At 39.2% G+C, this 13,405-nt stretch overlaps 1 protein-coding gene across 11 annotated transcripts in view; it reads right to left on the bottom strand.

The window, feature by feature from the left end:
• tspoap1 (TSPO associated protein 1) overlaps positions 1 to 12,692 on the bottom strand; it is a 67,060-nt gene extending 54,368 nt beyond the window's left edge. For 9 of the 11 annotated variants that reach the window (XM_014023090.1, XM_014023092.1, XM_014023096.1 and 6 more), the window contains exon 1: positions 11,021 to 12,692. In XM_014023090.1, coding sequence (XP_013878544.1) covers positions 11,021 to 11,947 — 927 coding nt within the window. In that variant the 5' untranslated portion in view covers positions 11,948 to 12,692. Of the gene's footprint in view, positions 1 to 8,504; positions 8,914 to 11,020 lie in introns of all 11 variants that reach the window. The other 2 variants (XM_014023094.1, XM_014023086.1) reach the window with 2 other exon arrangements.
• Between the last annotated feature and the right edge of the window lie 713 nt (positions 12,693 to 13,405).

Genomic DNA, 13,405 nt, shown 5'->3' with positions numbered 1-13,405 from the left:
AGACAGAGACTCTCCCACTGGATTGTGGAGGCTATCTCTTTAGCTTACAGCAGCAGGGGTCTCCCAGTCCCATCTGGTGTGAGAGCTCACTCCACTAGGGGTGTAGCAGCGTCCTGGGCCCTATTTAAAGGGGTACCTGTGAGTGACATCTGTGCTCCGGCCAGCTGGTCTTCACCGCACACGTTTGTTCAGTTTTATCGCTTAGATGTGACAGCCCCTTCGGTGGCTCACTCTGTGCTCTCCGCTGGGTCTGATGCGCTGCACTAGCATGTTAATATGACCCAAGTTTGGTGCTGCTCTGCGGGGCGTTTATATATGTCCCATACATGATGCTGTACCGAGTGAATTGACTGAAAGGGAACGTAATGTTATGCATATAACTACTGTTCCCTGAAGGAAAGGAACGAGGTACAACACATGGTGGCCCTGCTACACAGCTGGGCTCAGTGAAGAGCAGTTACCGAACTAAGGAGTGACTGTGATGCGACAGTATATATATATGTGCAGGTGGAGCCTGACATCTGTCGTCATCACGTCACCTGCCTAAAGGCGTGATTAGAGGTGGCTTCAGCCAGGACACGCAGGAGCGTGGGTTCCCATACATGATGGCATGATGTTGTACCTCGTTCCTTTCCTTCAGGGAACWGTAGTTATATGCATAACATTACGACTTTTATTCATTAAAACACATTAGTTGTTTTTAATGTRTTTATGAAGAGCTCTGCACACAGACATGGAGAAATAAAGAGAACTTCTACTATATCTTAAAATTTCAGATCAAATGTTTCACTTAAAGAAATACAATCTAAACATATAAAACAGTAGACGTGGCGTGTATCATGTCAGGACTTAATAGTAACCATAACTGTCAAAAATAACAGCACAAATAATCACCAGATCAAATATCCTTGTGGCGGCGTGCCGTATAAATCCTGTCATCTTGATAAAGTCTTGTTAATGGCATTTGATGGGTTTTTAATGCCACTCTGTTACACAGTCAACATTTCAAATTAAATGAACAGCAAGATCATTTTTATTTTCTATTTTGTTTCCCTACAAGTTGGATTTTAAATTGATTTTCAATATGAATATACCTAAAGGGAGAACACCCAGAATACTGCTGCTTTTCATTGAGGACCTCTAACATAAAACAACACTCTTCTGGGGCAGTTTATAATACGATGGGTTCATGTAGCACCTTCTTTCATGTTTTCACAGTCTCCAATTTGCTGTTTGGCAAATTATGACAAATAAATCCTATTTTCGTAAACAATGGCTTTTCCTGACCACTGAAGCCTAGTGCAGCTTATACTGTTCATCTGGACTGATACCTCCATCTCTGCACTCGAGCCACATTTGCCCTCTTGGTTCAAGAAAACAATATTGTTGCAACACTTTGTATTAAAGTAGCAGCACTGAACACTATGTGTAAACGTCTCAATGTCTTTTTTTAACCAGGAAACTAACTCAGTGAGATTTAAAACCTCTTTTCCAAGAGTGACCTGGCTAAGAATGTTAACACAGAAAAACATAAATAAAAAACCTCTGGTACACTATTAAAACTTTGACTTTATCATTAATATAGGATCTCTGTGTTGATTCGCTGTGAAAGTTTGCAATCCCAGCAATGATTGGATGTCTTTTTTCTGTAAAGTAACAGTGGAACTCTAGGCACCAAACACAGCAAACAATGTTTCAAGGTTAAAAAAAAGACTTCTGGTTAATTTGCTCTCTGATTGTCTCTGCAGCCTGTCTTCTCAGAATGACACCTCTRAAGTTTAATCAATCTGAGTGAACTCAGACACCTCTGCCTCTGTACTGGTAACGATTTTGAAGTCCATCCATGTTGATTAATTGGTTCCTGGGAATCCCCAAGAAAAACACGCACAGCTTTTTCTAAAGCAAAAGATGCTTTTTGGGTTTTTTTGCAAGTCTTTTCCTTTCTGTCAGCCAAAAACAAACAAGTAATAAAAATGAACAGGTGATGCGTGTTAGTATTCACTCAGTTCTCACATGAACCTGCAGATGCAACTCCTCAGCAGGAGTGTGGGGGTCTCTACAGACGTCTGTCAGGAGAGCCTGAGCCAAGACCGCAGCAGACGAGCCAAAGCACCTAAACTCCCTCTACACTGTTCAAAACTGTCAGCTGTAAACGTGAATTTAACTGAGAGGTTTCTGTAAAAAAAAGAAAAAGGAAAAAAAAAGCTCATTTATTTACACAGTGGATACTGAAAGGTCAACAAACATTTCCAGATATGGAAGGCTTCTTATAGTTTAATTGATTTATAGTTTTCAGTAATGTTTTGATTTGTTATTCATAACTTATAGGAAAAACATACTAAATACCATTAAAAAATAATAAAAGTATAAACTAAAACCAAATTGAACCATTTCTTAAACTAATTTGGCTTTCAGAGCAATCACAAACTCCAGTCGATAAAAGCAGATTGAATTTCATTTATTCATTGTCTGATTTTCCAAGTTAAATGATAGAATATATATATTTTTAAATAATTATCATGCCTAGATTTAAAATGACCATAAAGAAACACGAACTGAAGTTTTGTTTCTGACCACAATGGATCTGTGTGCCAGGAAGACAAAGGCTCCTTATAAACTACTAGATCGTTTTAATAAAGCATTACGTTGAGCCAATGGCTTTCCTTGTGCATAAAGCTGAACAGGAAGTAAATCCAAGCACAGACAAACTGCATCACAACAGATGATTTCAGTAACAACATCTGTTACTGACCTGAGAAGGATAAGCTACTTTAAAGRAATATATTTCTAGTCTGGCAGAGAAAACACTGTCAAAGCACAAAGTTTTGTCATTTTTCCATTACCCTGATGTGCAAGCAGACAAATTTGCACACAAAAGGCAGTATGACTGATGACAGTAATCATCAGGAACGCTTTTGTGTTCAATTTCCTGCCCAAGGACACTGAGACATGAGGACATGAGGAGCTCCGACCCCATTATAACCAGGTGAATCAGGTAACAAAACAGATGAGCTCCACAAGAAAAGATTTTTAAAAAGTTTCATCAGAATTACAAACATGCAGCAAGTTTTCAGAGACGCTACAACTCTTTGGCTCCTTTGCCGTTAATACCCTATAAWGACAAAGTGAAAAAACTATTTAATAGAATTCAGTAGATTTGTTAATGAGACGAGTTGATGCAGCACAAGCTTTTCACAGCTGGATTCTGTCATTCCTTATTGCAAATCCTCTCGAGCTCAGGTCAGGTTGCATCTATCCAAAGATGTTTGATAAGGTTCAAATCAGGTCTAAATAATATTAAATAGAATATAAAATAACAAAAATTGACTAAAGCATTACAATTTTTTCAAATTAAAATATAAAACAACAACAAACACVGAACAACAAATGCAATTCCACTACGAGTCACCCCAGGGTTGTGCATTACAACAGCTATCAAAAGAAAAGGGAGGTACCTGAGCTCAATATTAAGTGTTGCTGTAGAAGTTTCGAATACTTGTGAAAATGCAATATGTCTAAATGTTCTAAATCTTCTTGTGTCCTTCATACGAGGAGCAATGGGCCCATTTACGAGGCTCTCATATGGTTCTTTATCCAACCCCACTAAAAACCATAATGACATACATTGATACCAACGTGACACTAAAATGATTGGACAAGAAGATGAGCAGTCAGTTCTGGGTTTGTCTGCCCCTTTAATATTAATTTTAACTGAAMTAAAAAAGGTCTTTTTCAATTATATGAAATTTAAATTTAATCACTACAGCAATTGTATATAATTTACACTTCAATCTTTTATACAGAAAATCCAAAATTTGTAGTTACAAAAAAAAGATCAAAAATTGTGGGCTGCAGTGACTAAATTGAAAAAAAAAATCATTTTTTTATAGCTTCTTTTTTGTTATGGTCACAGCTCACAGAGCATCTGTTAATTGAAGAGAGAATATATTTTGTACAAAATAAACTAGCACAATGTTTTATTGTGTCAAAGTTTCCATTTATTTAATGCAGTGCAGTGGCTGTGAAATTAAACACCTGAGCTGTTTCTTACTGCTCAGTAAGTATAATAAGCACGTTACTGGAGAAATGTTAGTGTACTTAATATAAGACTAACACTATAAGTCATTTAAAAAAAACATCAAGGGGTTTAATGGTCAAAGCAAAAATAAAGCAGATTGTTAAAATTTCCTGAATTTGGTCTTACATATTCATAYGGCTGCATTACCAGATTGTTCTTTTGTCTGAGATCCATGGCGAGCTTTTGTAAAATATATGGAAATGTCTGGTTTCATACAAACGCCAACATCAGCGTTTTTAYTAGACAGCTAGAAATCCCCCCACTCTAAACCTCTGAGGAGACGAGCTACAAGACAAAAGACGCAGACAAGAAGTGAACCACTCAGGAACAGCTATATGCAYGTCTTTGTTGAAGATGTGAAGAAGAAAAAAAGATGCTTACTGTATCAAATCACAGAGGACAGTATAGTCTGAATATTAACCATGTAGTAAGAATAAAATACAATTAAACCATCTGCTGTTGATGCATCTGGGGCTTTCTAATTAGATTTCACAGACATCTTCTAAGACATAAATCTCTTTTTCTACACGCTTTGTTTAAACTTTATTATGACTCACATTTGTCATGATTTAACACGGTGCAGCTTGTCCGTRCATGAATTTATCTGAGCAGGGAAAGTTCAGAAATGTTCTAAATGTGGCTCGTTATTTCCAAAACAGCCTTTTCAGGCCTTCTATAATAATTTTATAATCACACGACGACATGGTTTAAAGAGAAAAGAAGCTAAAAAAAATAAAAATAAATAAAACAATAAGCACAAAGCTGTTTGATGCTTGTTTCATTAACAGCAGATCCTCATATATAAGTCATGAGGAATCCCTTAAATCCCCTCCTATTTTCATCACAACTCATCTCCTCAGGGTACCTGACACTGACAGTGTGTGTGTGTGTGTGTGTGTGTGTGTGTGTGTGTGTGTGTGTGTGTGTGTGTGTGTGTGTGTGTGTTCCAGCATAGTGAGAACAAAGAGGGAACACAGGACTTCCCATTACTTCCCCCAGGCATTCATCAATCTAACCCTGCCACCCATCAAACACACGTCTTCTGGATGAGGCGGCACAAGAAATTCACATTTCAAATAGTTTTTTTTTTAGGTGTATGAAAAAAAAGCGTGTATATAACTCAAAACAAAAGCTTTTAATCTTATGAGTTGTCTGGTTTAGATTCTTTAAAAGCATTAGACTGATTCATCAGTTTTGTAGTTATTTTACGTAAGGAAAATGATCAATATGGGAGCAACAGAAAGTGTTTTCGTTTTTGTTGTAGCTTGGGTTTGATAACCGCGCTGCTGCCACATTGACTTAAAAACTAAAATCGATACATGGGCTGTTGCCTCATCATTGCAGTCAACGCAATAAAAAATGTTGCAAGCCCTTGAGCTTCCWAGGATTTTCATAAAGTGCCAGACCTGCAGAGACGGTCTTTTCAAAAGAGGCAAAAGWTGAGCAGAAGGATCGGTCACCAAACTATTTAACTGCAGTGTCAGCAGAAAATAGATAAAAGGGAGTTAAACAAAGCAGAGGTGATTTGTTTCTCCCACGACTCTCATCAAACTCCAACTAAGGTTGCATATCGTCTGGTAGGCTCRTTTGATTGGGGACCAAAATTGCAACATTTGTACAGAATTTCAATATATGCCTGGGAAACATAATGTTGCCCCTTTAAACATGTTGTGCGACCGATGTGTTTGGACACCGACACACAAGTTTATTCTGCTGAAAGAAGGACCCTTTGACAATAATCTCCTGCCCTCATACAGTATGTGCTGAACATGTGAGCGCCACATGCTATGGATGAAAAATAAAAATGTGTATATTTTTCCCTAATGGCAAGTATTATTTAGTACATGAGCTTTTTTATACTTTACTTTTAGTGTCATTTTTTTCTAATAAGCCTCAAAATGGGCAGTCATCCGCAACATGTATCCCTTTAAGAACAAACAAAACTAAATAAAGACATTTTCATCTTAAACAAAGCATTTCAAACACTGTAGTGAACCTTKGTTTTTCCACTGTACATGTGGATAATTTTAAGGTTTATATTTTTAACATTCTTCAGGACCGTAGGAACAACCATACTTAATTTGTTTCTAACRAGAATCTACTTTTTTCTTGACATTATAAACAACTACGGTTTGTATAAAAGGAAACCCTGTTCTTTCTTTGTACTWATTGTTTTGCTGAGGACAAGACAAAATGTATTAAAACTACAAATACCATGGCCTGCTATGGTATGGTGTCTGAATGTTGAGGAAGTTCGACGCAGTCCAGTAAATTCACAGTTAAAGTCACAGCAGTTTGACCTGTTTCACAGAGACTCTACGCCTCACTGCAGCCAGACGGCAGCCAGACACATKGTGATGGTTCAGCTAGGAGACGAAGAGGAGCTGGTGCTCCAGAGATCGCCCTCACACTCCCCGATCAATTATTTACAAGCAATAACGGCTGGCCAATAAAACACACACTCACATAACCACTAACAAATGAGACCATGTAGTAAAGATCAGTGTCGGGATGAATATATCTTACACAGAAGTTATTGCTTTCCAGACTGGCATCCACTTTGATMCTCAGTTTTAAGTTGATTCAGAGGATAATTAGCACATCTGGTTGAGGTCCCTTTAATGTAATATTCTTGCAGACAGTAATAAAGATTATCGCCACTTTGGGAAGCAGCTGGAATGAAAAYGATGTTGCCACAGGTACTGATAGCCAAGAAAAATCAATTAAACTCTCACACACTACTGCTGTTTTGTTCARTATGCAAACCAGTAAACACTTAATAAGGACCTCATAGTGCCTCCTTTTTATAAWGTAATCATAGAGGCTAATCCAGGACCAGCTAGGAGGTTTCAGTAAAGGAGTGAAACAACAAGGTCCTAGATGTTGTTTCCATGTTTGAAAGCTGCACTGTAAAAAAAACACAGTTAGGAGACCATATTTCTTAAGTTTTAGCTTCTCTCCACTGGCTCCCTGTCAAAATCAGAATAGAATTTGAAATCTTACTTTTAACATACAAAGCTCTCAACAACCAAGCTCCATCTTATATCAGAGATCTTATTGTTCTAGGGATGCATGATATATCAGCCGATATTGGTCATTTTTTAGAATATCGGTATCAGTCTGATATTTAAAACTGGGCCGATAYTAACGTCCAATATTGCTTTCCCACTTTTTATCTTTGTGTTTCTGTTTTGGGATGGGAGATGGTTGGTTGAGCTGCATCTGTTTGATCATGATAGTGATATTGACGCTGCATAGCCAGGAATAAGTAGGGAGCCATGTCAGAGGTCTGGTAGTTTATTTATGGTAACAAATAAAGACCCAAGTGTGTTTGTGCGTATATGTAAAATATAATTTGTGCGTTTGTGCAATATAGGTAAATATATATGAAATTTTCATATTGGTGCATCCCTATATTGTTCCGTATTTTCCTAAAAGAGCACTTTGCTCTCAGACTGCAGGTTTGGTTCCTGGAGTTTCTAAAAGTAGAATGGGAGGCAGAGCTTTCAGTTATCAAGCTCCTCTCTTGTGGAACCAACTTYCAGTTTCTGTCCGTGAAGCTGACACTCTGTCTWCTTTTAAGATTTTAATAAATCCTAAAGTTAGGCTCAGGTTTCCTGAGTTATYATTACYRAATCAACCAGGATGGATGTCAGTATGGTCTGAACAGAGCCAGAGGTGTTTGTCTAATAACAYTTCAGGCTGCCACACAAAAACACAACTAACAAAGTCACCAGCACTGAGCTGAAATTGTGTTTTTAGTTTTGCTTTTTAAATATGAAATTCACAGCCAATCAAAAACAATCATTTACAAGTGACAGCCTCCTGCAGACAAGCCCACAAACTGCTGAYGCTTGGTGTGAAATAGCTTCATAATTACTTCTAATAGGTCGTTTCATGCCACATCTAACCAGCTGTGGCTACAGAGCTTCTCTCAGGTTGTCAGTTAATCATTCATCAGGGGTTAAACTGTGATTTTGCTGATAGGATATTAAAACGGTGGTGGTGGGAAACACAACAAGTTGGGCTGCACTTGGATTGTGAAGATAATAAAATCCTGTCACAACTAAGAAAACATCAAACGAAGGCAGTGGTTTCATGAAAAAACATGTAGAGGAGTAACTTTTGTCTACGCTACACACAGAATCGAGTCTTGCACAGTACAGGGAGTTGACATTAAGGTAACATCACTGTGGCAGAATACAGATTTCCACCTGCAGGTACATTTCTGTGACTTTCAAACAGTTAATGAGCAAGACAGTTTGCAGCGTTGACAGTAGTGAATTCTGAATAAGAAACGTTTAACACATTATTACACCTATTATTCTAAAAATGAAAACCTCCATACTTTTTTGGTCAAATACTAAATAGTATTTTATAGGTCTAAAAACACAACAGTAATGGTGCTAAAATGTTGTATATTTACCTTTKGTGCCCCTTCTATTTCAAGCCCACTGAGGTTTGCACAAAGTGAGTGGTGCCTCTTTCCCAACAGCGACGTCGCAGTAAAATCTATGGAAGGGACGTCTTTTCCCAAAACCTCGTGCTGGATTTTATCCTGGTCCATCGTGGGCCCCCTGGTCTCCTGCTGCTGATGCCCGACAGCCTCCGCCTCCACGCGGTTCTCCATCTCTGTGTGGGCCAGTGCCAGTTGGGGCTGCTCGGGCTGAGTGCACAGGTCATGCATCACGCTGTATTCAAGTCACAGAGAGCTGACCGGATCCACATGTCCGAACGAGACTGGACCGAGCCATTGCATCCTCGTTTTAGATGGTCTTCCTCTGCAACAGCTCTTAAGGACAGGTGTTTTTTTAGTCACATCCCAGGTGACGTGTCTAAAACCAAACAAGGTATCGTAATCACCACAAGTTCAATAAATTTGGTAATGTAAGCAAAGAAAAGTGTCCGGGTGCAGCTTGAGTCACAGCAGTGATGGAAAAAGGAAGCAGGAGCTGTTCTGGACTGCACTCTGAGTACGCAGTGATGCTGGCAGACATCAGGACACTCAGATCCGTGTTCTCAACCTTGGCTTGGATTGTTGTTGCACCGTAGCAATATGTTTCATCTTGCCTACATTTACGATAAATTAGCATTTATAGCCCCGCTCCCTGCATCACAAAAGCCTGGATTTGGTTTTCTCGTCGCCTCTGTCTCAGGGCTCTGACGTGAACAGAAAAATCAAGACACGCAGGTCCTCTTCTTACCCTACGTAACGCTGAAACAGCTCATTTATATCGAAACGAAAACACAAAAAGGAGACGTGTCAGAGGGAAAAAAAAACAGCCTAACTAACAGGTTTCCTTTGCGGTCTTGGTTTTTTTAGCGATGCTGAGATGGGGGGCAGGGAGCACTGCTTCCTTCATCCTATCACAAAAAGGCAGCTTTGAGAGGGGACCCAATCATTAAAGCGGCTCGAGCTGGTTCCCATGGAGATGACGCTGGAATGATGTTGACTGTTCAAGAGACCGAGGACACCGCAACAGAGGGAGGCTTCAGGAGGCAGGAGAACAAGAGCCCCCATCCGGACTGACATGTTACTGTCGAACTGTGCAGAGCAGCAAGTTCCCTAAATCACTGTGGCAAATCAAAGATGAGAGGCACAAYCTGAACACAAAGTTTGAACACTTTTAACTAGGGATGTGATAAAGGTTAATAATGTATTCAAGCACCCTTTTTACTGTCCTATCCAAAGTTTTGTCAGCAAAAAACTGAGAAATAATCCGAACATGAGGATTTGAATTTGTGGAATTTAATGTTATATTTGGAAATGAGGGCAGATATTATAAGATTTTTTCTTCTTCTGCTACCTTTCATTTCACTTTATTTTAATTCAATTCATTTTAATATATATGTGTATGTATTTTTTATTTTTCTCGTTTTGCTCTCATTTTGTTTTATGTTTTGAATGTATTTTGTTTTTGTTTAATAAATTTAGAAAAAGCATGCAAGAGGACACTTAAGATCTGAAAACTGCGCTTAGTCAAACCGTCTGCACGGTTGGAACAGCCATTCAGCCAACATGAAACAACCATTTTGAGTGAAAAACAAAAAAAAAAGGCAGTAAAATCTTTAAAAAATACAACAAAAAAAAACGTCAGGGATCTCAACAATAACAAGGCCGTGACTACTGCCTGCCTTGAAAGATGGCGACGAGTAAGTCCCGCCCACAAATGTTACGTCACATAGGAACTATGTATTGGAGATCTAAAAATTAGACATATTTCACAATGAAAACCTGTCAAATTTGAAAATGATGGATTTTTTTTACCCAATCGCAGTTTAAGTTTTGGGATTTTTATAGATTTTCCACAGAATAATCCCCTCAGAATACAGAGGGTACACCCAGGCGTCCAAGTTATATTTCAGCACAAAATGTTTTCATCGTAACTGTGCTACAGCTATCTGCTGCTGCCACTAGCTGTGCTTGTCATTATATTATTCCATATAAATACCTGATGAGAAACTGACTGGATCTGTTTAAAGATGGCATCAATGGTCTTAGCTGTTCGGACTGGCTGTGAGTTTAAGAGCAACACAATATTACTTCATACAAGCAGCAYGAGCAGCAGGATGAACATTGCTACAGATGTGGAAATAAATCTCTGATTTTATAAAATTGAGTGACAAGCAAACAAACGATTTATKAGAATAAAAATAAATCACATACAGCCCTTAAACGTCTTATTAAGAATAAAAGTTATCACATTATTTATCTGTCAGTTCAGACTATCAACTAGAGAAAAAGCTCATTTAAAAACTGAAATGTACTTGTTATATAGTGCTATGCTGTCTACATTAAAAGATAATCTATCACTCCAAAACAATTCAGTGTTTCCTAAATCTTAAAAATAATGTTAGAAGATTTACAGAAAATGTCTGCAGTTTGTTTTCTGGTCAGTCTTTTTGAAAAAAAAAGGCTCATAAAAATGCAAATCAGCTCACCTTCATTGTTCTTGCTGACTCAGCTGAAGACTCGGCCCAGCTGGACRGCTGGTCGTGCCCACCTGCATGGAGGGTCCTCTGAGGGTGGCAGGTTTTCAGAGGGCTGACCCGACAGGTGCCTCCAGCAGTCAAACGGTCCCCATCTGATGGCTGCTCCTCCTGATCCTGTTCGGCTGACAGGGAATCAMGCTGGGATCTCAGAGGGGTTCTGGAGCAGGTAACCTGAGGTGTTCTCTGACAGGGATTGATGCTGTTGTCCCAAACTGGTTTCTCTGAGAGGTTTTTGATTTTATTACAGGGGGGTCTGTYTCCCTGAGTCCCCTCTAACAGTCTCCCATGGGCCTCCAGGAGGCGGTAGAGGAAGATGGCCTTTTCAAGCTCAAATTCCTGCCTGTGATGTTGTTTACGAGCTACCTGTTCAACATTTATCTCCTCATACAGCGTCTGCAGCAACTGCTCTAGCTTTGGTTTTCCACAGCCAGACAAAGTGCTTTCCCCCCTGGACACAACGTTAGTGTCTTGCCTGCTGTCTTTATGTTTCCCCTCTTTAGCTAGGAGACATCTGTGTCCGTCTCTGTCCTTGTGGCCCCCTCGCTTGGCTGCCAGCTCCCTCACGGCCCTCTCATGGTTCTGCTCTGCCTCTTCTCGTAGGCGCCGGAGTTCGGCACCAAGCTGCCCCCGGGCCCACAGCGTTTGGATCCTCTCTGCCTCCAAATCAGCCTGCAGCCTCTTTAACTCCTGCTCGTAGTCCGTCTGTTCCTGGCACGATCTCTTGGACGACAGCGCCAGAAAGTTACCCCTGCCTCCCCTCATCATGCAGCAACCACAGCACAACATGCAAAGAGGGGTGAGTTCATTTCTGAAGAGCATCAGTTTAAAAGTGCAGGTGTGTGACAGCGGGGTGGTTAGCAGACATGCATCATGCATTCATTACATCTGCAGAGGTGAAGCAATRGAAGGTGTGAGAGAAATAGGAAATATGGTTCAGTTAGAAGTAATGAAATGTTTCCAGCAAGGTGAAAGCACAAATGATTTAAGAACTGCTCCTCTCAGAGCAACAATTTAAGTTTATAGTCAAGTTTGTAATTCAGCCAAGTAAGATATTTCTTAATTTATTCTCTATATTCTTAAATAAATGAGATAAGATAAGATAAGATAAGATAAGATAAGATAAGATAAGATAAGATAAGAGTGGGGAAATTTGCAGTGTTGTGTTATTGGGAGCATGCAACAAGTGAGCTGGCAAACTATTAGCAAACACTGAATCGTAGTTTTATCTATCATTAGCTTCATAAACTGTGTCCAATTGGACCCACACTAATTAAACACTTCGAGTTAACTTATCCAGCATTTTCATATATTCAGAAGCTAACATGGTGTGCTTTTAAATGTCATAAAACATGAGCTGCTGTGAAACTACTAGCTCATGCTAGCTTCTGCTAGCTAGCTTCTGATAAGTTTTCTTGCTACAACTTGGACCAAACTCACCTCTTAGCGGACACTACTGTCTATATTTAACTTTTCATCAATTGGGACATGTTCTGTCAGCCACGGTACGTGTGTCCACAGCGTGTAGCATTACCCTGACTGGCAGCGTTAGTGTTTACAGGTCCACAGAGTCCTATAAGAAGGGGATTGTTTATCTTGTGTCCACGCCATCCTGCTGTCCAGCCAGGACCRGTGCTGCTTTCACGTCCCCTCGGCCATTGCAATACTGATTCAAGAAGTCTCTACTCCTTCGATTCACGAACATTTAACAACTCCCGTTACTTACAAGTAACAAAATGAAGAATTTGGGGCACTAATTCAGTAGTTTCCAAGAAGAGGTTTATATTTTTATGGCTGCACTAACGCTTTTGAGTGCCTCATGTTTCGCGATTACAAACAGTTTTACTACGTTACCTGAATGCAACAGCGTTCCAAGCTGTGGTACAATCAGATTATGGGACTATGGCGACCCCTAGTGGTCAAATACAGCTAATGCTGCATCACTTGGGTTGAAAACCTTTAATAAAACGTTTCTTTTTAACTCTGTTTTACTTTTGATTTGTCCTGAAGGCGAAGAATCCTTCCAATTCTCCTAAAACAGCTACACTCCAAAAAAGCATGAGCATTAGTTTTAATAGAACAATGGAACAAAATGTTTTCCAGAAAAAGATGCCCAGTGATTTATTTTTCACAGTGATCTTTTTTAATTGTAGCTTTTTTTAAGTTTATCCATATTTAATACTATTTTAAATAAAATGACATTTTAATATGAAGGTTATGAATTCCATAGCTTTAGTTTTTTCATCCAGGTATTGGATAACATGAGTCATTGTCAGTTAAATGCTGCATCTTTTATATATACAGTGTCTCATGAAAAGAAAACAAAGACAATCTATT

The sequence above is a fragment of the Austrofundulus limnaeus genome, unplaced genomic scaffold, assembly GCF_001266775.1.
Source record: "Austrofundulus limnaeus strain Quisiro unplaced genomic scaffold, Austrofundulus_limnaeus-1.0 Scaffold357, whole genome shotgun sequence".
Classification (NCBI taxonomy): Eukaryota; Metazoa; Chordata; class Actinopteri; order Cyprinodontiformes; family Rivulidae; genus Austrofundulus; species Austrofundulus limnaeus.
The sequence above is the reverse complement of the archived record's forward strand: the minus strand, read 5'-3'. Positions and strand labels throughout refer to the sequence as shown.